General features: G+C 33.5%; 1 protein-coding gene across 1 annotated transcript; it reads right to left on the bottom strand.

Annotated features, from left to right (window-relative positions):
• Positions 1 to 543: 543 nt before the first annotated feature.
• spina (spindlin a) lies at positions 544 to 26346 on the bottom strand. The gene is made up of 6 exons (XM_001331747.8): positions 26229 to 26346; positions 12551 to 12867; positions 12417 to 12465; positions 9648 to 9901; positions 9019 to 9252; positions 544 to 6215 (listed from the first exon to the last, which is right to left on the bottom strand). The coding sequence occupies exons 2-6, from the start codon at positions 12600 to 12602 to the stop codon at positions 6016 to 6018; spliced, it is 789 nt and encodes a 262-aa protein (XP_001331783.2). The 5' UTR covers positions 12603 to 12867; positions 26229 to 26346; the 3' UTR covers positions 544 to 6015.
• Positions 26347 to 26377: the final 31 nt, after the last annotated feature.

The raw sequence follows: 26377 nt of genomic DNA, 5'->3' as shown, positions 1-26377 counted from the left end.
TGTTGTGTGTTCAGAGATGCTCTTCTGCAGATCTCGATAGTAACGAGTGCTTATCTGAGTTACTGTTGCCTTTCTATCAGCTGGAACCAGTCTGGCCATTCTCCTCTGACCTCTGGCATCAACAAGGCATTTGCGCCTACAGAACTGCCGCTCACTGGATGTTTTCTCTTTTTCAGACCATTCTCTGTAAACCCTAGAGATGGTAGTGTGTGAAAATTCCCAGTAGATCAGCAGTTTCTGAAATGCTCAGAGCAGCCCATCTGGCACCAACAACCATGCCACATTCAAAGTCACTCAAATCAGCTTTCTTCCCCATTCTGATGCTCGCTTTGAACTGCAGCAGATCGTCTTGACCATGTCTACATGCCTAAATGCATTGAGTTGCTGCCATGTGATTGACTGAATAGAAATTTGCGTTAACCAGCAGTCGGAGAGGTGTACCTAATAAAGTGGTCGGTGAGTGAATGTTGACACTCAAATCTGAATTATTATTCATTAGTGCAATCAAAGGCAGCAAATTAGCAAAAGATCCAGACACGCGTGTATAATTTCACATTAACTTTTTTAATCTTATAAGGATAGACTTACATAATAATTATAAAAATTACTTAATGAATTAACAGGTTTTAAAATGTGTTTATACTTAAATGAAAATAAAATGAACTATCTACATGTAAAAAAACAAACAAAAGAAGAAGAACAGATTCGGTCCAATAGAAGCCATTTATCATACGTGAAATAACATGAAACTATACATGTATCTGCAACAATCATCAAATTGCACTGCATTTTTCTCCATTCTTTTCTAGTCTTTTTCGTTTCGTTTTTATACAAAGTCATTAAATAGCAACAGCATCTTAAAGGGACCATACGTTCAATTCTCTCTACGCCGTGTGCAACTTTTTACTCTAATTCTACAAGGTTGAATTAGATATGTTAGTTCAGTCATGCACGCGCTTATAGATTCCGTCCCGATCAATCGCGTATAAGGCCTGTTTCTTCGTTAAATATGGCACTCTTCGTTAAAAAACGAATAAATCTCGTCCTGTAGCAGAACGGTGGTACTGTGTCAAAAAGTATATGATCCCTCAAATGCTGTTTAACACTGGCACCTGCCTTGGATTGGCACGACACACACAACACCAGTGCATTTTGTTCGTATAGAGCATAGCAGAAATAAAAAATACTTTCGTTTACTTTTTTTTTTCGTTTGTTTTTGTCATTTTTAACTTCGAAATGGATTCAAAACCAGAACCGGAGAACGGAAACGTCACGATTAGCAACACAATAAACAGAACCTTTCATTTAGGGCGGGAAAATAACAAACAAATGAACAAAACAAACAAAATAAGACGGGTACACATGCGTCACACTAACGTACGATAACAACTCTACTCATATCATGCAAAAAGAACGGTCTAGTTTTCGTCGTTGTCGTTTTTTTTTTTTTAATCGCGTTAAATTTCCCACGTCGACCTGACATCAAAACACAGTACAATACTACAGTAGGTACATGTAAAAAATAAAGGCCAATCCCATGAAGATGTCTTTTCTGAGGGGAATCCGTTTGCATATTGACACGTCCGTCGTCCGTCTGTAGCTGCGGCGGGAATAAAAATAGCGACCTTTGCTTTCTCGGTGGATGGGAAACGTTGAACGGGAGTCCCGGGACGAGTAGCAAGTCGTCTGTATTAAGGTTTTAAGGTCAAAATAAGAAATGGAGATCACGAATATGCACTGCGCCGGGTGATTGTTACGAAAAGGCATCGCTAATGTCACATTTCACCCCAAAATTTGGTCATTTTTGTGAATATATTTTGTAGTTCTATACCCAGCAAGCTTTTTTTGTTTTTAAAAGATGTCTAACAGACGTCTAAACATAGTCGTCTTGGCTAAAACAAGGCTAAACTTGAGCTGTCAGTGAAAATCTAATAGACATCCTAGAATAGTCGCAAACTAGACGAGTCTTCAAATAAACAGAAGTTATTGTTTGCACATATAACGTCTGTGTAATCGACGACTAGTCCAGCTTTGGGCTGTTCTTAGACGTCTGTTAGATTTTCACTGACAGCCCAAGTTTAGCCTTGTTTAAGCCAAACGGTCTACATTTTGATGTCTATTAGACGTCTATTAAACACAAAATAGTTTGCTGGGTATTGTTTGTTTTTATTTTATGGTAGGCTGTACAATACTGTAATAGGCATTACTGTACATAAAGAATCCTTCATAGTAATGTGGGTTACGAGCGACATGTATTTATTGTTGTACTACAGTAAAAAGTGCTCAAATGTGAAGAAAATAATTGACAATATTTTCGTTAATTTCAAAAACGCCTATTTAAATACAACAGATTTAGCTTCATGCCGATTACATGAACTAAATTAAAGTTGACGTTGCGTTACATTAAATCCTTGCAAGGTGTCTGGAAGACATACGAGTGTGTGTGTTTGTAAAATGCTGCATTCTAGTAGATTTTTACGTTAGAGAATGAGGAAAACGTGCTCAATGTCTGGAAAATAATACACAGAATATTTTCAAATATGTCAAAAACAACGATTTCGATGTTCGTAGGTTTAATCCGATAACGTGGACAAGATTACGCTGCGTTACATTAAAGTATTTGCTTTTTTCCAAGGTTTCTGCATTTGAAAATGTGTATTGTAAAAATGCTGCATTACTGCAAATTTCAGAAAAATAATAAGCAGAATAGTTTTGTTAATGTCCAAAAATAATGTTAACAGAAAGATTGAGCTATATGTCAATTGTGAAGTAGATTGTAGGTTTCTGAATGAGCTATGAATGTGTGTATATTTGTAAAATGCTGCGTTACAGTAGATTTTTATGATGGGGAATGAGGAAAACGTGCTCAAATGTGACTAAAATAATTGACAATACTTTTATCAATGTCAAATTTCACTATTTAAATTTTTATAACAAAGATTTAGCTTTATGCCGATTACGTGAACTAAATTAAAGTTGACGTTGCATTACATTAAATCTTCTTCGCAAGGTTTCTGGATGAGACATGAGTGTGTGTGTGTGTTTGTAAAATGCATTTTTACTTTAGAGAATGAGTGAAAATGTGCTCAAAATGTCAAGAAAATAATTGACAATATTTTTGTTCATGTCAAAAAGAATTATTTCAATGTTTTTAGCTTAATGCTGATAACGTGGACAAGATTACGCTGCGATACATTAAAGTATTTGCTTTTTTCCAAGGTTTCTGGATGAGTTATGAAAATGTGTATTGTAAAAATGCTGCATTACTGCATATTTCAGGAAAATAATAAACAGAATAGTGTTATTAATGTCCAAAATGATGATTTAAATATATAAAACAGAAAGATTGAGCTATTTGCTGAAGATTGTAGGTTTGTGGATGAGATATGAATGTGTGTTTGAGAAATGCTGCATTACAGTAGAGTTTTACCTTAAAGAATGAGGAAAATGTGCTCAAACGCCAAGAAAAGAGTTGACAATACCTTCGTCAATGTCAAAAATGACTATAACTAATATTTATAACTAATATTTAGCTTCCTGCCTATTAAGAGAACTAAATTAAAGTTGACGTTGCGTTACATTAAATCTTCTTTGCAAGGTTTCTGGATGAGACATGAGTGTGTGTTTGTAAAATGCTGCATTATAGTAGATTTTTACATTAAAGAATAAGGAAAACAAATTGACAATAAATATTTTTTATGTCAGAAATGACTATTTAAATATTTATAGCTAATATTTAGCTTTAAGCCGATTATGTGGACTAAATTAAAGTTGACGCTGCATTACATTAAATGTTTTTTTCAAACTCACACACAGAATACTTTCGTTAATGTCAAAAACGTCGATTTAATTATTTTTAGCTTAATGCCGATAGCGTGGACAAGATTACGCTGCATTACGTGAAAGTATTTGCTTTTTTCCTAGGTTTCTGAATGAGATATGAAGATCGGAAAAATGCTGCATTACTGCAAATTTCAGGAAAATAATAAACAGAATAGTTTCATTATCGTCAAAAATGATGATTTAAATATAAAGATTAGAAAGATTGAGCTATTTGCTGATCATAAAGAAGGGTTTTTGGATGAAATATGAAGTATTTTAAAAATGCTGCGATGGAGAATGAGTCAAACGTATTTAAATGTCAAAAAAATAATTGACAGTATTTTCCTTAATGCCAAAAACAAGGACTATTAATATTTAACAGAAAGTGTGTGGACATTACACTAAAGCTTTTTGGCATTCGATAATTAATCACGCCATTTGTATGTAAGCATTAATATCTTGTAGCCATTTTTTTAGATAATGAACACAGTCAAACCCCTCATTCTCATTACTCCTGTAAGAAATGTACAGTTTTGTTGCCAGAATGAATCTTTTTTTAATGCATGTCATGTGGAAAATCTGAATTAGTTTATTTATTCTTACAGTGAGGTATTACTATTTGCAAAATAATTAGATTTTGGGGTGAAATATGATTTGTGCGTCTGGCGAACGACAGCTTCATGACACTTGAGAATGTGTGTGTGTGTGTGTGTGTGTGTGTATAAGTGTGTGAAACGTTAAAACAGAAACGAACGCGTAATGCAAACACATGCAGCTGCAGGGCCTTCACACAGGGTCTAATGGGGACACACAAACCTTCAGACAAAACACACACACACACAAAGATAAAAAGAAAAGTCAGTAATAATAATCGAGGCACAAATGTTTTAGGCTCGCAGAGAGGCAAAGCGACAGAGAAATCTCCCCAAGGCTGATCTAAAGAAAAACAACGGGTGCAAAACTAAACTCCTGAATACTCGTCTTTCTTATTGCGTCGGCGCTTTTATAACCGGTGTGTGTGTGATTGAACACTTTGTGCGATTCGTTTTGTGTAACATCACTGAATACTTGCCAGGGTGCGATATTCGAGGCAAAATCTTGAGTTAAAACACTATAAACCCATTATCTACACCATAATACGCTAGAAAATGCACTTTTAGTAGCCCGTTGGCTAAGATTTAATCGCAAAAATGTTAGTAAAGGGGATAGTTCACCCCAAAATGGAATATCTTGTCTTTGTTTACTTATTTTGATGGTTCAAAGCTGAACACAAAAGAAGATACTTTGAAGAAGGCAGAAAACCGGTAACCATTGACTTCCATAGTGGAGGTCAATGGTTACAGGCTTTCAGCTTTCTTTAATATATATTCTTTAGTGATCAACAGAAGAAAAAAATAAATAAAATTAACCACTTGAGGGCGAGTAAATAGTGAGTAAATTGACATTTTTGCGTGAACTAACCCTTTAAATTGCTAAAAAACAAGTTAGGGGAGCACAAAGGACAACAAAAAACCCTAAATTTAGTGCTTGAAATAATGAAGGCTGCTTTAGCGTTTCTCGTGGTGGTGATACATGTACATATATATAGATATATTGATATAAAATAAAAGTAGAAAACAAAAATACATTAAAAAAATGGGGTTTGACACGACGTCATTGACGGCGGAGCTGGTGTGCGCCAGAAGACGGAGGGATTCACCAAAAACAGTAAAGCACATGAACGTTTTCCTGCCCTCCTCCTCCTGGCACTTTAAAACACACACACACACTCTCAGCTCGCCTTTTTTCATGGACCCTCATGTGCTCCTAAGGTTTGCTTCATTTCGTCCTCAGGACCGCAAACACTAGCTTGGATATCATTTGGGAAGCTGTAACAGTCCGACTGATGAACGAGTCACCAACACGACTCTGCGTGCGCAAGCATGTGTGTGTGTGTGATAACGGAAAGCAATGGGAAATGCTGAAGACGAACCTCTGAAATATGTAGCGATGTGTATGTCGGGGGATGCGTGATGTCCGTTCATCCTACAACGATAAGAGACACTTGACTAGCGGTAATCCAGCGAAACATCCACCGTTCCGTTCCCAAAAAAGATGTTACGAGAAATGTTTGAGAGAACTTTTGGCAAAAAACGTTTGTGTGGATCACATGATTACTCGAACACTCCCTCTCCTTGTTTTTTTCCCCGCTGCCTACGATGTTTTGACCAGATCATAGACGTAAATGTGAAAGTCGTCATCGAACTTGATGAAGTAGACGGAGGGTTTGGCCTCCACCTGATGGATGACCATGCCAGTTCGTTTAGAGCCGTCCTCTTTGGCGTATTCCACCTGCTTGCCCACCAGGCTGTCCACCACCTCTCCGGGCTCTCGCTCTGCTGGGGGAGAGTCGTCTGGAACACACACACACACACACACACACACACACACAGCGCTCTTGAACAGGGTATATACATATGTACAGATAAAAAATCAAAGCCAACAATATTGATGTTGCTAGCTCATATTGCTAGTTTTGGGGTAAATAATTAATCTGTGCATGTCATTAAAAAAGCATTAGTTTGCCCTTGTAATCTTTAATTAAGATCTGAAAATGCACTTCCTGTTTGTTTTCAGTTAAATCCTATGATTACGTCTGTGTGAGCACTCTTAAGCCCCGGTTAGATCACATGAATTTGTTGTGATTTCCTTGACGTAGGGTGCTGTGGGGATTCGTAAACGTCAAAAGGGTGTCGTAATACAAGGTTCAATTGTTTCTTCTTATGTAATGTGGCGTAGTTCACGACAACCGATACCATGCCTGCGACGCCTCATGACTAGGGAAGGTACCGAAACTTGGTACTTTATCGGTGCTACATTTAAGTATGGATAAGCTCTGAAGTTACTGGTTCTGCTATCGGTACTGGAGAACTATTGCTGAATAAACACTACTTACAGTAGCATAATAAACTGACCAACCATTTTCAATTTGCGATATTTTATTCATCTGCAGAATCATATTAGTCATGCGGCAATCTCGCATGAGAAATGCTCGAGTTATTTATTTATTTATTGCCACATGAGCAACTTATGGCTATTTCATGGCAAGATGGACATGAGCAATTCCATGCAAATGTCAACCTTGCCATAAAAAAATCATTTAGTTTTCACCAAAATAGAGAAACAGTTTCTACATTTTTTGTGTTAGCAAGTATTTTACACTACTTTAAATAAATACACTACTTTTAATACTCATAAATGTATCTGTCAGTATTTTAAACTATTATATTTAATTTGCCAAAATCACACAAGTGGCAATTTCACAGCTGTCACATCCATAACGGAAAAAGTGTCACATCCATAACGGCACTTTTTCCTCATAAATGCAAAAATGTAAAATAAAATAAAATCAATAATTTTAATTCTATAGTGAGCCGACTCATACCTGTTTGATTAGCATTGTTTCTTTTGGAGTGTGCAGTTTAACTGACTGAATTTCTACACAGTCTGTTGTAGACTGTAAATTCGCAAACTTTTGTTGTCACATCCATAACGCATGTTTATTTTCCTCATTTAAAATATAAAACACGTTTACAAATTGATATTTTTCTGACCCTATAACTCTGTGGTGAGTTGTTTTGGAAAATATAAACAGATGTTTCAATATAATGTTACCATATGTTTTCTGAGTTTTTACTGCAAATGTCACATCCATAACGCTGGAATTGCTCACATACATAAAAAAATTACATGCTAAAAACAAATTCGTATTACAATAAAAAGTTCATTCATTCATTCATTCATTTTTTTTGTCGGCTTAGTCCCTTTATTAATTCAAGGTCGCCACAGCGGAATGAACCCCCAACTTATCCAGCAAGTTTTTTTTCGCAGCCGATGCCCTTCCAGCCACAACCCATCTCTGGGAAACATTCACACACACACTCATACACTACGGACAATTTAGCCCACCCAATTCACATGTACCGCATGTCTTTGGACTGTGGGGAAACCGGAGCACCCGGAGGGAGAACATGCAAACTCCACACAGAAACACCAACTGAGCCGAGGTTCGAACCAGCGACCTTCTTGCTGTGAGGCGACAGCAATATGTAAAATATAAATAAATAAAATTCACATAAAAATATATATTCAAAGTTAAATATGATTTTTCAGTTCAATGTTTGATAAATAATTTAAGATTCTTCCTGGTCGTACCTTTTTAAAAAGGTCCAACAAAGTGCTCTCCTTATAAAAATGGTGTACATTTGTTGGATAGTAAGAGCAGCCTGACAGCAATTACATTTAGGTGGGTCTTCGTTATTGAGTAGATACGAATGAGTCAACCTGGAATGTCCAATTCGACATCTAGTATAGACGGTTTGATCATGCCTGGTCTCAAAATTATAATTGTCTAATTCTCTTTCATTTATTTTCGGGTTAATTTCATGTCAAAAGATGCATTAAAATTAAGATACAAATTAATAAATTAATTTTTTTCAAAAATATTATTTTTTTCAAGAAAAATATACAAATTATATTTTAGTTTGTGCCCATCCACTACTCAACTATACGGGTGGATGATTTGTTTTGTTTAATGGAAAGTAAGGATTTACTGAATGCTTCACTGTGACTGTTGTCACAGTGAAGCTGTGTATATGTTTGCACATTTTTTCATTATGTCATTATTTTAAAGATTTTGTCTTGAACATTTTAGTTTTCCTAGTTGCTGATTAGCTTTAATTTTCTCTGTCTCACTCATGGAAGTTCAGGCGAGGCAGTGTTTAATAAGCAGGAACATATACATTTAGATTTCAGATAAAATATCTAAATATTAAAAAGCAATTGTACGTTTGATCCTATCCATGTTGTAATGAATGTCCTTATTATAGCCTAGTTATCACCAAGCATCAGTGTTTAATGAGATTGAAATAAGATTAAAAAACAAACAAACATTGAAATTAGGAAAAGAAATATTGTTCTAGCAACACTTGTGACTGCTTTGGGAAATATCGCTCATTGTTGACGTCACGGGATGACTGATCATGAAGGAACGTGGAGTCTGACACATTTATTACCCTCAAGTCAAGATTTCAATCAAAACAAAATACACATAATCTGACAGTGACTTTTGTGATCTGACCGGGGCTTAAGTCATAAAATGTTTTGTGAATATGAGCACAGATTTTGCAGTGTGTCAGCACAGACGAACACACTCACTGGAGTCCGGCATGATCCTCAGATCTCCGTCTTTATAGTCGTCCAGCAGCTGGTACATGTAGAGCACCGGGTCTTTCTCATACGTGATGTAGAACCATGTGTTCATGATGGGCGCTCGGGCCAGAACCATCCCTCTCCACTCGTTCTTGGTGCCGTCCTCCGTCTCGAACATGTGCTCCACTGCTTTGCCAATCATAGTGTCGGCCAGATGAGCGTCGCTGATGCGCGTCGAAGCTGAAACACCGAAGACAAAACAATGAGCAGCAGAGACAGGAGTTTTAGCCAAGTTTCCATCCACCTATATTCATCGGCTTAGTCCCTTTATTCATCTGGGGTCACCACAGTGGAATGAACCGCCAACTATTCCAGCATATGTTTTACACAGCGGACGCCCTTCCAGCTGCAACCCAGTACTGGGAAACACCCATACACTACGGCCAATTAAGCTTACCCAATTCCCCTAAAGCACATGTGTTTGGACTGTGGGGGAAACCGGAGCATCTGGAGCCAACAAAGGGAGAACATGCAAACTCCGCACAGAAATGCCAACTGACCCAGCCTGGACTCGAACCAGCAACGCACGAATACTATCAGCTTTTATCCTGCGCTCAGTGACCCGAATGATGTACCTAGTCTGTCTGGCAGGACCTCCAGGCCTTGCACCCGCTCATCCTTGTGCAGCTCCAGGCCGTAGACGCAGTCGAAGCCGTCGTATTTGATCAGGTAGAGCGAGGGGTTCACGGGCACCTGGTCTAAAACGGTGCCCTTCCACTGGGACGCAGCGCCGCTGCCCTCCTTCCAGATGTGCTGGATCCGACAGCCCACAATGTTCCTCCTGGGCTGAGCCACGGCTTTAGTGGGGCCTACGCTGGTTTTGTGTTTCCTGACAGAAGATCAGAGCAGACACGAATCAGCATTTTACATTAGACGAGACTAGATTAGACAAATGTATCGTCATCACACATGTATAAGTTATAGCAGGGTTCATTCACTAATTTTTACTACTTAAACTCCAAGAGTTTTCCAGAACTTTTAAGTACATTTTCATGACGTAATGTTTCATGTAATGTCTACACATACAGGGTAAATAATAATAAAAACAATGACGTTCAAATTTATTACAGCATATCAAAGAACACGCAACAATCTATTTTGTTTGAGTTTGCTTTTATATCTATGTAAAATTGATTTTGACAATGCTGACGCAGCACTAACAATGTGAGAGCAAGTTTTAGGCCAAGGACAGCATAGAAGTAAATACAACTGACCTATAGTCAAGTTAGGGCTGCACAAAATATAATTTCAGCATTGATATTGCAATGTGTGCATCCGTAAAAGTCACATCACAGGAAATGCAATGTTGAGATTATAGTTTGATACAGAGTTTAATCATAATGGAGTAAACGTTTATCATCTGCATGCATTTTTAGAGAGATAGTTCACCCTAAAATGACTTAGCATCTTCATTACACCCTTCACTTATTTCAAACATTATGAGTTTTTTTTTTTAATGAACATAAAAATAATATAATTGAATAACTTTTATAGTATTGAAACAAGTGAAGTGTGAGTAAATAGTGAGTATATTTTAATCTTTGAGTGAACTGTTCCCTTAAGGCAGGGGTGGGGAACATCCGGTCTCCGGGACGTATGCCAATTCAACATTTCAACATCATCAATTTAATTCAACATCACCCCTCAGGAAAAAAAAATAGATACATTTCTGTTATAGAAAGTGACAGTTGTACACATTTGTTGCTCTGCAAAGCTTAGTTTCACATGAAAATGACTAAAAGCATGTGCTGTGATTTAATGTTTGCAGCACGGGATGTGCATCATTCATTGATGTATGTTTGAGTCATTCATGTTTTTAATAGCGGGTTCTGTCATGCTTCTGAACACACACAGAGAAACAGTGGTTTCTCTGTGTGTGTTCAGAACACAGTGTATAAATCAGAACCAGTGAGCAGTGGAATAATAATAAATATTAAAGTGATAATAAGTAATAAAAATACTGTGTTAACTTGCAATAAAATTATTGTCAGCCTTAATTAATTAATTCGATAACATAATAATAATGCATCAACTAGCCCATAACTAGGGCCAGGCAGAATCTGCAGACATTTGTTGCTATTTCTGCATAGAATTTTGTAAAAAATCTGCGATTTATGCGGAGTGGTTTTGGGAGTATCGTAACTTAATATATGAAATTAAAAAAAAACTTTTATTTAATGTGTACAATGCAAATCCAACAAGATCCTCTTATTTGCTAAACAAAGCAAGTCTCTCATATAATATATAAATTAAAAGATAGAAAATAATACTTTACAAACTATATTGCAAATAAATCATGTGAACATTTTTGAAATTAGTCAATAATATTACTGAAATAAGATAAAAAAATAAAATAAATAAAAATTTACACACATTTACAGAAGAAAATAAAGAGACTCAATGATGGGCTAAAAATCTGTGAATTTTCCCATAACTTGCCTAATAATATACTATAATATAATATAGTATAATTTAATATAATGTAATATAGTATTATATATATATATATATATATATATATATATATATATATATATATATATATATATATATATATATATATATAAATAAATAAATATATATATATAAATAAATATATATATATATATAAATAAATATATATATATAAATAAATATATATATATATATATAAATAAATATATATATATAAATAAATATATATATATATAAATAAATATATATATATAAATAAATATATATATATATAAATAAATATATATATATAAATAAATATATATATATATATATATATATATATATATATATATATATACATACATACATACATATATATATATTTAATATAGTATAATATTAATTAACATAATATAGTATAATATAATATAAAATAATATTGTATAATATAATACAATATAATATAATATAATATAATATAATATAATATAATATTCGTTCGTTTTCTTGTCGGCTTAGTCCTTTTATTAATCCGGGGTCGCCACAGCGAAATGAACCGCCAACTTATCCAGCATGTTTTTACGCAGCGGATGCCCTTCTAGCCGCAACCCATCTCTGGAAAACATCCACACACTATCACACTCATATAATTTACTGTATGTACTGTAAACTACAGACTATTTAGCCTACCCAATTCACCTGTAGCACCCGGAGGAAACCCACGCGAACGCAGGGAGAACATGCAAACTCCACACAGAAACACCAACTGAGCCGAGTTTCTAACCAGCAACCTTCTTGCTGTGAGGCGACAGCACTACCTACTGCGCCACTGCATCGCCATAGTATAATATAATATAGAAAAATATAATATGGTATAGTATAATATAATATAATATAATGAGACTTACTTATGAGAGTTCTTTTTCTTCATCATATTTGCAGAGACACCAGGATGCCCTTCAATCACAGAGAGCACAAATATTAATCACAGATGCGAGATGATGATGATGATCCTGAATCAACGCTCCAGAGAGGCTCTGACCTGCATCAGCTCTGGGTCTCTGGGCCGCGTTCTTCCCGAATGGGGTCTTCATTCATCTGTGTGTGCAGGAGCAGCCCGGCTGCCACACTAGGGGGAAAATCTCCTCTGCTCTTCTCGATCGACCAAAGAGCTTCCAGGGGGAAAGAAGAAAGCTAAACCTAAAGGGGGAAATCAAAGAAAAGAAAAATCGCCGGCATGTAATGTGGTCCCCGATGCCCGTCTGACGCTCGGGGGTGTTCAGGACGGGTCGTGCCAGCCCACTTAGGGCCCGCGCAGACGGTACTGATCCAGACCTGCTTCCGAAGGGCTTCAGCAACCTAAAAAACAGAAATTAAAGAACATCGGAAATTATGAGCTGAACAATCTCCCAATCAAATCCAACCTGGTTAAAGGTGCCATATAGTAAAAATCTGGGCAAACCTAGGCACAGTTGAATTATAAGAGATCCGTATATGGAAATGGCCATACCGTAACATCATAGGCTCAAACACCATTGTTTCCTGGTTCTCATGTAAATCCCACGAGTGTGAAACCCCAGTGAAAAACAGGCCTATCACAACAAAATAGACTGTTGCGTTGCACATGGGACTGTTAATTAGCACGCCCTCTGCATACCATGTTCTACGTCAGCTGGACCAGCCGAGTCATCAGTAGCTAAATCTAAATATTCAATATAATATATATATATATAACATAATATAGTATAATATAATATAGTATAATATAGTATAATATAATATAGTATAATATAATATAATACAGTATAATATAATATAGTATAATATAATATAATATAGTATAATGTAATATAGTATAATATAATATAGTATAATATAATATAGTATAATATAGTATAATATAATATAGTATAATATAGTATAATATAATATAGTATAATATAGTATAATATAATATAGTATAATATAATATAGTATAATATAATATAGTATAATATAATATAATATAGTATAATATAATATAGTATAATATAATATAGTATAATATAGTATAATATAATATAGTATAATATAATATAATACAGTATAATATAATATAGTATAATATAATATAATATAGTATAATGTAATATAGTATAATATAATATAGTATAATATAATATAGTATAATATAATATAGTATAATATAGTATAATGTAATATAGTATAATGTAATATAGTATAATATAGTATAATATAATATAGTATAATATAATATAGTACAATATAATATAGTATAATATAATATAGTATAATATAATATAATACAGTATAATATAATATAGTATAATATAATATAATATAGTATAATGTAATATAGTATAATATAATATAGTATAATATAATATAGTATAATATAGTATAATATAATATAGTATAATATAGTATAATATAATATAGTATAATATAGTATAATATAATATAGTATAATATAATATAGTATAATATAATATAGTATAATATAATATAATATAGTATAATATAATATAGTATAATATAATATAGTATAATATAGTATAATATAATATAGTATAATATAATATAATACAGTATAATATAATATAGTATAATATAATATAATATAGTATAATGTAATATAGTATAATATAATATAGTATAATATAATATAGTATAATATAATATAGTATAATATAGTATAATGTAATATAGTATAATGTAATATAGTATAATATAGTATAATATAATATAGTATAATATAATATAGTACAATATAATATAGTATAATATAATATAATACAGTATAATATAATATAGTATAATATAATATAGTATAATGTAATATAGTATAATATAATATAGTATAATATAATATAGTATAATATAGTATAATATAATATAGTATAATGTAATATAGTATAATATAATATAGTATAATATAATATAGTATAATATAATATAGTATAATATAATATAATATAGTATAATATAATATAATATAGTATAATATAATATAGTATAATATAATATAGTATAATATAGTATAATATAATATAGTATAATATAATATAATACAGTATAATATAATATAGTATAATATAATATAATATAGTATAATGTAATATAGTATAATATAATATAGTATAATATAATATAGTATAATATAATATAGTATAATATAGTATAATGTAATATAGTATAATGTAATATAGTATAATATAGTATAATATAATATAGTATAATATAATATAGTACAATATAATATAGTATAATATAATATAGTATAATATAATATAATACAGTATAATATAATATAGTATAATATAATATAATATAGTATAATGTAATATAGTATAATATAATATAGTATAATATAATATAGTATAATATAGTATAATATAATATAGTATAATGTAATATAGTATAATATAATATAGTATAATATAGTATAATATAATATAGTATAATATAATATAATATAGTATAATATAATATAGTATAATATAATATAGTATAATATAGTATAATATAATATAGTATAATATAATATAATACAGTATAATATAATATAGTATAATATAATATAATATAGTATAATGTAATAAAGTATAATATAATATAGTATAATATAATATAGTATAATATAATATAGTATAATATAGTATAATGTAATATAGTATAATGTAATATAGTATAATATAGTATAATATAATATAGTATAATATAATATAGTACAATATAATATAGTATAATATAATATAATATAGTATAATATAATATAGTATAATATAATATAATATAGTATAATATAATATAGTATAATATAATATAGTAAAATATAATATAATATAGTATAATATAATATAGTATAATATAATATAATATAGTATAATATAATATAGTATAATATAATATAGTATAGTATAATATAATATAATATAGTATAATATAATATAATATAATATAGTATAATATAATATAGTATAATATAATATAATATAGTATAATATAATATAATATAGTATAATATAATATAATATAATATAGTATAATATAATATAATATAATATAGTATAATATAATATAGTATAATATAATATAGTATAATATTCGTTCGTTTTCTTGTTGGCCTAGTCTCTTTATTAATCCGGGGTCGCCACAGCAGAATGAACCATTATTACTATTATTACTATACTACCGTTTCTGTATGGTTATATTCAATATATATCAGTAGCTAAAAAAACATTTTACCTTATTTTTAACTGTATCTAAGCTTATTTTAAACTCACCAAGTATGTATGTCAGACTCTTATTTTGAAAACGACAAACACAGAGAGACTTTTACCTTATTTTTAAGTTTATAAAAGCTTATATTAAACCCACTATGCATGTATTTTGGGGCTCTTATTTTGAAAATGGGAAACAAAGAGAGAGTTTTACCTTATTTATAAGCTTTTATATTAAGCTCACTGTGTATGAGGGACTCTTAACGTGTATTCCAGCATGTAGACTGGATGTCTGTACCTGGGAGTACCGTATTACGTTTCTGAGTGTGTTGCATTGATTCATGAGTAAGACTTGGTTTAAACCAATCAGCGCGCTCTATTATGCATGCAACCCAACTTCATTAATATGCATGCTAGCTTTGAAGACAGTACCAGTACCTGTTCAGACGGCAGAGAGACGCCACGTTGTGTTGCCAAAAGAAGTGGGACAAGAATAAGAATTGTTTGGAGATACGGGTGGTCAGTGTTGTGTTTATAATGTGCTGCAACAAAGGTTTTGTTTTCATTTTCTCTCTATCAGAGCGCTGCTAGACTCACGAGCTTTTCTCATCTGGAAATTGTGAAATCTGAATTTGCTGCTTGTCTCCTTTTAATATAGACGCAGCTACAGTATGTGTTGATTATCCTGTCTCTACAGATTTGGTAAGTGTGTGTGATCAGCGCCCTTTCTTTGTTCATTCAGATGGCAAAGTTATAGTTGGTATCGTCAGCAGTATTCTTTCAGTGTTTAAAGACAGACCTTAGTCAAAATGATTTCTAAGTTACTTAGTTTACGTTAACATCACTGCAATATCATGGGCTGAAAGATCTGCTGTATATGCTGCTCTCCGAGTGTAAATACCTGAACACCGCAAGCAAACTATTGCCGACCGTCGTGTTGAATTTTCGCCGCATTTTGTGACAAGACTATCTACTCACACACGACTTTGACCTACTGTGTGCATCCGTGTTACCGAGGTTTTTTTTCTCGTATACGACGTGCAGTATCAAACATTCTACCGTCATTAAACCCACTGTCTTTCTCCCCTGCGTGTGTGTTTGTTTTTCCTCAGTGAAAATCAGCGCATGCCCACTCCCATTTTTATTCAAATCCTTCCCCTTTTCCCTCCCCCGACACTCCCACCCAAACAGAGCCAGACACACCCACTTTCCTGACTTTTTCCAAACTAGAGGTGTGACAACCCCCTGCTGAAATGGGGGGTTTCATGGCCCTCTAAAGTGTGACAAACATGCTAAGATAAGAAATAAAATAAGAAATCAGTAAGGGGGCAAACACTTTGTCACACCACAGTATAAAAGGAACAAAGAAGTGTTTGGTTATCAACATTCCTTCGTCTGCAGAACATAACAGAAGGTCACTCTGAACAACTTGACTGACTACTCAATGAAGTGAAATACTCCAGACTAAACTGAAAAGTCTAATTCGTTAAAAAAATTACATGGTCAATTTGGACTATGCTGACATTAAGGCAAGACACAACAAGCACGGCACTGTCTAACAATTTTTCATGCACTGAAAAACTGAGATCTTGGGGCGGGTTTGACTTTTTGATAGCATTTTGTTTCAAGTCTTAGAAATCATTACTTCAGTAGTACTTACTCCAGACTTCACGCGATTTACAACAATCAAAATGTCTTCAGTTACAATTAGGGCTGGGAAATATGCTATATTGTTGTTGAGCAGTGGTGTAACGGATCAAAAATCTCATGGTTCGGATCACATTATGGTTTTCAGTCACGGATCCGACAATTCTTTCGATCAGCCAAAAAGAGGAGACAAATGTAATTTGCTTTTTCTATTTATTACAAAAACAGCAACACAAGACACTTTTGGTTTAACAAGCAGATCTTAGAGGATGTAATTTCAAAATAAAAAATAAAAAAAATGAAGAATAAATCAGATGAATAAAAATAAACGGTAAAATATTCAGAAAAATTGACTGTTACTCCTACTGTGGCTGATAACGCTAAATGAAGAAATCTAACATTTGTACAACCCATATTTATTCTAGTCTCATTTTGTGCATTATAAGAAAAAGAAAACACAATGTACAGTCGGCAGTGCAACATACATACATAACGTTTATTTGCGCAGCGACGCTACTTTAAACGAGTTCGATTTACTATACATCAAACGGCAACTGTGTTTTAGGAAAGACGGAGTTAAGATGCCGTTTTTTTTTTATCCCATGTAAATCCTAAGAGGATAAACAAGACACCAAAATCTTAAGTATGGTAAGAATGAATGAATGACAGCTTTTTAAATTGTCTGAAAGGCATCCTCTTTTTGTCCAGGAGGCCCACCTTGTGTTTTATTTGCTAATTTAAGCTATTTTTTAAAGATAAATATTAATACTACATTATTTATATTACTTCATAATACATGTATGTCTGATAAGCTTTTTATATTAATGGACAATGCACAGATATTGATGTTTCATAATGTTTTACACAACATTATTTGATTTTACCAAGCTTAGTTTACAATGTTTGCATTGCTCTACTTACATTAAATCTAAATCCCAAATATCAGAAATGACAACAGATTGTTCAGATTTATTAATTAATGTCTGTTTTAATGTGATTAATGCACACACTTGACAGATTTCATTCATTTATTTTTCTTCTGCTTTTGCCCTGGTTTAATCACAGTGGAATGAACCGCCCCTTACTTGACAGATTTATATATTTTTAATTTCAGGTGGTTTGTGTAATGTGTTTTATGTTTAGTAAAATAATCTCTAGTTGCATCTTTGGTGATTTTTCAGCTAATAACACTGTCTTGTCTCAATAGGTGGATTTAGAGGTTTTTGCATAAAAAGCACAAGTGGATTTGGCTGTTGTTGACGCAAAAGAAAATCTACCTCGTTAAAAAAAATAAAGAATTGTCTAAAGAGACATTTTTTAAGTTTTTGTATTTACTGGCTAATAACCTTATCATTGCATATAATATAAAACTTATGAACCTAATCAGAGGAGCCTGATAGAAAATGCTCATTTACAAGAAAAGATTTCTGATGGATTTAGAGGGTTTTGCATCTAAACTCTTCATTTCTTCTATCATGTGCCGTTGCTTTTATATAGAACACGACTTAAATCAGCTTTTTGGCTCAATAGTCAGACTCGCTCCTCAATCTGGCAACCTGCGCTTGTGTTTGTTTTGATCCAGGAATGCAATACCTAGTTTAACCACTGGGTGTCAAACTTATATACTGCACCTTTAAGAACGCGCTCAAATATTAGCAGGAAATGGTCGTTTTTAAAATTTCAATACTGGTTGGTACCAAATTCCAGTATCGTGACAACCCTAGTTTGAAGTGATATACCATCTGGGTTGGTGCTGTATACTATGCTACAAAACCCTTCTAATAAACCACCAGTACATTTTCTGTTATTTAACAAACTTATTCCTCTCTTTATTATTTCTGACATGTAAATAAAAGTCACTCTGTTAAAACTGTAGAGGTGAATTTTCAACATCAAAAGTGACCGGAGCAGAGACTGACATCCCATAATGCAATTCACAACAGTAAATAAACAGACACTTGCAAAACACAAAGTACGTTGTCAATTAACATATTTTTCACAGTGTGGAGTCTCTTGCCTTAAATTTCAACGCTCTGTGAAAGTTTGCGCTGTGCAAATAGACCTCTTTTTCACCAATCGTGCATCCGTTTATCAGCATCTGACATCCCAACAGTCCAAACAGCAGAGAACGCGGAGCAGATCAGCCATGACATGAGACTTGCATTATGCAGGAGGCCGAGCAGACGCTGTTATACAACACAACAGGAGTACAAGCGCAGGGAGCTCCAGGCTTCCTTACAACACGTCAGACCGCCAGACCACGGCAAGCTAATTTGCTCTACCAGACCGACCAACCGAATCAAAACCAGAACATGTTTAATACAACAGTCCATTGCGCATGAACACAATCTAGTGCAATCCGAGTGCAATGCATTTTCAGGTGTAAAATCGAGAAGTATGCATCGAAAAATACTATTTATTGCTATTTCCCAACACACCTGGACTCAGATAATACCAAGGCAATTGCACAGCCTGTATCTCCCATTAAAATAATGAGATAGACAGGAACAAGGGCACAAGGTCAGCCTTTAGTTTTCAAAAGAACTTGCCACATTACCTTTATATAAAGATGGAGAGAAACTTTGAATGTCTTAACAGGAGGATCTCAAATGCAAATAAAAATAAATTAATTGATTTAAAAATACTAGTAAATAAATAAAAATAAATACAAATAAAAATAAATTAATTAAAAATACTAAAATAATACAAATAAATAAATAAAAAAATACCAATAAATAAATAGAAATAAAAAAAAGTTATTAATTAAAAATGAAAAATAAATACAAATACTAATAATTAATAAAAATACAAAAAATGTAATAAATAAAAAAATATTAATTTATTAAAATACTTATAAATAAAAAAGCTAAAATAAATAATAAATACGTAAATACAAAATAAAATTACATAAATACAAATAAAAAATTCTTAATAAAAAAATAGTAAAACAAATAAATAACAAAATGCTAATAGTTAATAAAAATACACGAATACAAATTAAATAAATAAAATAAATAAATTAATAAAAAAATTATTAAATAAATACAAATACAAAATGCTTAAAGAATTAATAAAAAATACATTAAGACCATCAAATAAATAAAAAAATTATAAATTACTAATAAATAAATACAAATAAATAAATTAATACTAATAAATAAAAATAAATTATTACAAATAAAAATAAATTTAAAAATACTAATAAAAAAATACAAACAAATAAACAATATACTAAATAAGTGGATCTAGTTGGATTTGAATTGTTAACATTAAATACAGAAAAGTATTATTTTTTTAATTCATATATTAAGTTTTTAGTTATGATTCTCCCAAAATCATTCTACAGATTATCTGCAAAAACAGCAAAAAATCTCAGGAGATTCTCAGAAGTCTGGCCCTTGTTATAAGTCTGTACAATATACGGTTTCAGCATCAATAATATTGCAATGTGCAAATCAAAAATAGTCACAACGCAACAATGTCAAGTTGGGATAAGAATTTACCGGAAAACACAAAGACATGTGACTACATTTCAAGAAAATGTAACCAATTTGGCCACAAATAAAATACACACAATTTGTAGTTTTAACCAATATTAGTTGTTAATTTCTGCAACAAGGTCAGCTGTTCAGTAGTCAACATTTGAAGTGGATCCAAACATTATTTTTAACTATTAAGAATTAGACAAGAATGGGTGTTCAATAGTTTTAGGACAACTTTGATGAAAGGTTTTGATCCACTTTAAATGCTGATTACTGTATACAGGTGCATTCTGTTTCCACTAATCATTCTTGAGATGTTTCCGCAGCTTCATTGGAGTTCACCTGTGGTCAATTCAGTTGATTGGACATGATTTGAAAAGGCGTACACCTGTCTATATAAGGGCCCAGGGTAGACAGTGCATGTCAAAGCACAAACCAAGCATGAAGACAAAGGAATTGTCTGTAGACCTACAAGACAGGATTGTCTCGAGGCACAAGGCTGGGGAAGGTTATGTGCCTGTGCTGAACCATATGTGCCCGTTCGATGCAGTTTCCTTGTATCTGTAGCTACACTTGGTGAGTAAAAAGCGGTGTCTAGTGAAATGATGACCTTCATGGTCAGTCCCAGTCATTTCTGTTGAGTGAGCACATGAACACAATGGCAAATCGGCAGTGTTTAAGAAAGGGCTCAACAGCGCTCAAATGTTATCGGGAAATGGACGTCTTTAAAATTTCAGTATCGATTGGTACTGAATTCCAGTATCGTGACTAGGGTTGTAACAATATACCGGTATGACGGTTTACCACGATTTGAACGTGCACGATTATCATACCATGAACAATTGCATATCAACGGTTTTAACCCTTAAAGACCGAGACAGCCGCCCGCGGCTAAAAATAAGTATTGCTCTTAAATGTTTAATAACTTTTGATCCGCTGATCCGATTCATACATTTCAAAGATTGGCATAAAGAAGAGAATCTCAGCTTTCCAGTGCTGTATCACATACCATTCGCGGACTTTCAAAGGCTCCGGAATCAGTGCGGTTACGTCATCAAAATTTGACAACGCTGATTTGACAAAGAAACGCTCGTCACTGTGTCTCCGGACAAACCAGACATGATACATTGATGCATTGTCCCTCCTCCATGCCCAGATTGGTTCAAACTCGCTATATCACAACCAATAAGCATAGGTTTCGCTTTTGTTTGTGGACCAAGCTTTTTGAACAACACGGAATGAGAGAAAGGCATACATTTATGCGCGGCTAAATAAAACGCAAAAAAAAAAGTTTTGCATGAAATAATTCTCATACTAAGTACTTTTGCATGCACAGCAGCACAGAAACATGACAAATCAGTGACACAGCAAAGACGAACTGCTGCTCTTGCTGTTTTCAAAAGATGCAAATGAAGGTGCAGCTGTTTGTCTGCATTGCAGACAACCATTTTCAAATCCATATCCACAGACAACCATATCCATGCTGGCACATAAAACCTAAGGATGTTCCATATTGAATCTAGTTTCGTTATGTAACTATTTATAGTATAGTAAATATTTATATCTATTTTTTACTGAGGATTTGCACCATGTTTATTTGGACTTTGACACATTATTTATTATTTTCTTATTTTTATTTGTTCATTGTAAGTGGTGTTGTTTATAGTAACTAAAAATATATTATTTGGAAAAAGTCAAATTTGCTTCACTGTTCTATTATTTTGTAACATTTGTAACATACCGTATACCGCGAAACCGTCAAACCGTGGTATTGTTTTAGACGATTATCATACCGTAAAAAATTCATACCGTTACAACCCTAATCGTGACAATACTACGCCGATTTCAATTATTTTCAATTTATCGCCCAGCCCTACTGTATATTAACTTTACTGGTTTTACTACATGTTTCTAAGGTTTACAATTCATATGGGCTTAATTTAAACAAACAAATTAAATGTATTCATTTTCAACTTGATCGGTTTGTTTATATTAAGCCCATATAAATTGTTTGCAAACACCTTTAAAAAAATTAAGTAATTCTAGTAAACAATTTTTTTCAGTTCATTTTTATGTAACAAAACTGACTGGAACATCAAAAAAACGAAAAGCACTGTTTATTTTAGTATTTAATTTCCTATATTGTATGCATTTTGTATAGTATTTTGCCTGTAGTTTCTTATCTTAAACTAAACCGAAACCATGACCTTATACCAAATTATGAAAAGTCTGTATTGTTGGCTCAATCGTCAGACTTGCTCCTTGGTCCTCAATCTGGCAACCTGCGCTTGTGTTTGTTTTGATCCAGGAATGCAATACCTAGTTCAACCACTGGGTGTCAAACTTACATACTACATCTTTAACAACGCGCTCAACAGTGCTTAAATATTAGCAGGAAATGGACGTTTTTTTAAATTTCTGTACTGGTTGGTACCGATTTCCAGTATCATGACGACCCTAGTTTGAAGCGATATATTGTCTGGGTGGGTGTTAAGGCTGCACGCTTCTGGCAAAAATGTGAATCATGATGTTTTTTGTTTAAAATCAAGATCCTGATTTTCTCACGATTCTTTAAATGTAAAATAAAGGTTAATATGTTTAGCCTATTATTATTGTTAATTCTCAAACATATGGTAAAACAATAATAACATTAGGCATTTGTGTAGGTCTACAGTTGCTTAGAATGCTAAATTTTGTATAGTCATTTTAGTGGACTTGAACAGACTTTCAATATGTCCTGTTTGTTAATTCACAGTAAATCTATGACATCAGAATATAACTATATAGAGGCCGTTTCTAATATATCAATTCTAGGAGTTTTCCAGGACAAAAACTCCTTTAAATACGGTAAATATTCCTTTTATCGTGTGCTGCTGCTTTTATATAGAACACTACTTATATCAGCTTTTTGGCTCAAACGTCAGACTCGCTCCTTGGTCCTGGCAACCCGGACTTGGGTTTGTTTTGATCCAGGAATGCAATACCTAGTTCAACCACTGGGTGTCCATAAAGTGCAGCTTCGATTGTATTAATTTAAGCTTGTAATTTGTTAATCATGCAGATACATTTCCAATAAATGCAAAGTTATTATTTCTTCCCAAATAAAGTTTGTTAAATCAACTTGGGAAATAATATTCATATCGCAATTTCATTTTTTCCAATAGGGTATATGTGGAAGTGCTTTTAATTTGTCAGTAACCCGGGTTAAGTGCTTCCGCTGAACTGTATGCTATTACAAAATCGGCACGTTTAAGGTGTTTTTTTTTTTTAATTCAGCGATCTCCACTGGCTGAGTGATATTCAATATAAAGTGGGTCTCAGATTGTACAAAAAGCACTGCATTAAATTACATTTTCCCCTGCCATGTCTTTAGCATTTATTTTACCCCAGTATATTCAATGGAGCTTCTGTGCTAGCCTGCCGATTCTGACGGGCACGTGCGAGTAAACGGCTTTCTGTCTCATTCTATGCTTGAGCAACTAAATGAATGCCAAAGTGATTATATTTTAATTACATTACAACATTGATGCTGTTAAAGGAACCGTATAAATTGGAAAAAAGTCACATTAACCGTTCACCGGAAGTTTATCAGTATGGGAAGAAACACTATCTCTGCATATACCCTATATTGTGCAGCCCTAATATGTTATGTGCATAAAAGTTTGACCAAGAGCAATAAGTTGTTTACTTAAAGGACACTAGTGTCACTAACTCCAGGAGCTTCTGAATTGAGAAAAGTTGAAACTAAACCCAGACCTGCACTGATTTCTCCCTGGTTGTTATTGTTTTTGCAGAATAGATGAACTATATTTTACATACAACCTACACTGATGATAATGGATCTTCAATGAGTAAAAATCTCAGCTGTAAGTAACTTAATAGTGTTCAAGCACATGGATGATGAAGCAATTCTGCATTTCCCAGCGAGCGTATGAGAATCGAATATATTTTAGGCGAAAGTACTGAGCTGTACCAAACGTTGGCCAGCGGCTGCTATAATGACAGCATCTGACAATGCCGAACGCAATTAAAGAGAGGAAATTTACAGCTCAATGATGCAGAAAAATGGTGCTATTGAACAGTATTCATAACGTGAGACTGACCAAATGAAAAACACAGGAACAGATAGAAAAGATGAAGCTATATTTGAGGTCTAGCTGAACAAAAGCACCAGTCATGCAAGATTCTGGCTTCACCTTTAGGAGATAAGATGCAATATTTCAAAATAAGTTTGCATATCTTCTACGATTAGGTTTTGCTTCATTTGAGGTGTCTGATTTACAATGTTTAAAGCGAACCCACACAATCTCCAACTCTTAAACCCACCGCAGTGTCTGTTTCTCTGCTGTAATCTCTCCTTTACAAGCCTAATTGATCAATTAATCCTCCAGAGGTGCCCTACAAAACTCTTCAGCAGACTGTCATGAAATACAAATGAACCGCCGCCCCCTTCCAAACAAACCCCAAGAATGATTCATGTCATTGTTCCTGATGGAAACCCAGCAGACTTTTCCCCTCAATGCAACCTGATCATTGAGCATCAAGATGAGACTAATGAATTCAAGACCTTACATTTCAAATTGGCCAGAACCCTCAACAATGCAGTGAGATCAGTTGGCCAGATTGGGTTTCAGTGCTGCCATTAACAAAGATGACAAGCAGCACTGCAACTTGTCTGGTTTTCAGCGAAAACGACATAAATATATATACATTCACACACATGAACATCCAAGAGTGCGTATGGAAACATCCTTTTTGAGGCAAAAAACAGAAACATTGGTCAGAAAACAGCTAACTGGAGGTCTGAAGGAAGCTATACATTGCGTAAAACCCCCAACTGAGCCAGTAAACAATGAAACACAGACATAAATGACAGATAAACGCGCGTTTTGTGAATAAAAATCGCAATATGTCATTACAAAAAATTCAAATCTGTCTAGCTAACAGCCTCAACCTCGCTAACTATCCTCGTTTAGACGCTAAACATTCACCGCAAACGCAGGCGGATGTCTTATCCTAAATACCAGGACAGCACTTAAGAGGGACACAAAGCCAAAAAGGAGCCCGAAATGATCAAAACGGTGTAATTTGTGTGACTAAACGCAGTGCAATAGCTCATAGCTCGACGCAGCTCAACGGCTCCGGCCGCCATTTTGGCTCAAGCTCTTATTTACAATCCCGCAGCAGAAACAAAGGAAGCACAAGAAACACATTTTCGACAGAACCGTCTGGATCCAGCGTCCCCACAGCTCGCCCCAAACCCCCTTCACTCCCTCCACTGCAGACCTGAGCTCAATCTTGTCGCATTTCGCCTTTTATTTAAGTGCAATACATAGATGTGGCATTTAAGGCATGGATGCTCGCTTACCCCGGGTTTATTTTAGAAATTCACGCATATTGCGGCATAAAGTATATTTCCAGTCCAGCTCTGCCTCACTGTGTGTTCGTTTGATGAGCGCAGGCGGCCCCGACTGCGGCCGAGCTCCAGCCCTCCCCTCCACCGCTGCCAGATAGTGC

This window comes from Danio rerio, chromosome 10, assembly GCF_049306965.1.
Source record: "Danio rerio strain Tuebingen ecotype United States chromosome 10, GRCz12tu, whole genome shotgun sequence".
NCBI lineage: Eukaryota > Metazoa > Chordata > Actinopteri > Cypriniformes > Danionidae > Danio > Danio rerio.
Note: the sequence above shows the minus strand (reverse complement) of the source record. Positions and strands in the feature narration are given on the sequence as shown.

Excerpts from the sequence above, each read along its gene's own strand:
- spina (XM_001331747.8), bottom strand. The coding sequence starts at position 12,602 with ATGAAGACCCCATTCGGGAAGAACGCGGCCCAGAGACCCAGAGCTGAT. Across the intron at positions 12,466-12,550 it reads GAGACCCAGAGCTGATGCAG|GGCATCCTGGTGTCTCTGCA; the intron begins GTCAGAGCCTCT and ends CTGTGATTGAAG. Across the intron at positions 6,216-9,018 it reads GAGGATCATGCCGGACTCCA|ACGACTCTCCCCCAGCAGAG; the intron begins GTGAGTGTGTTC and ends TGTGTGTTCCAG.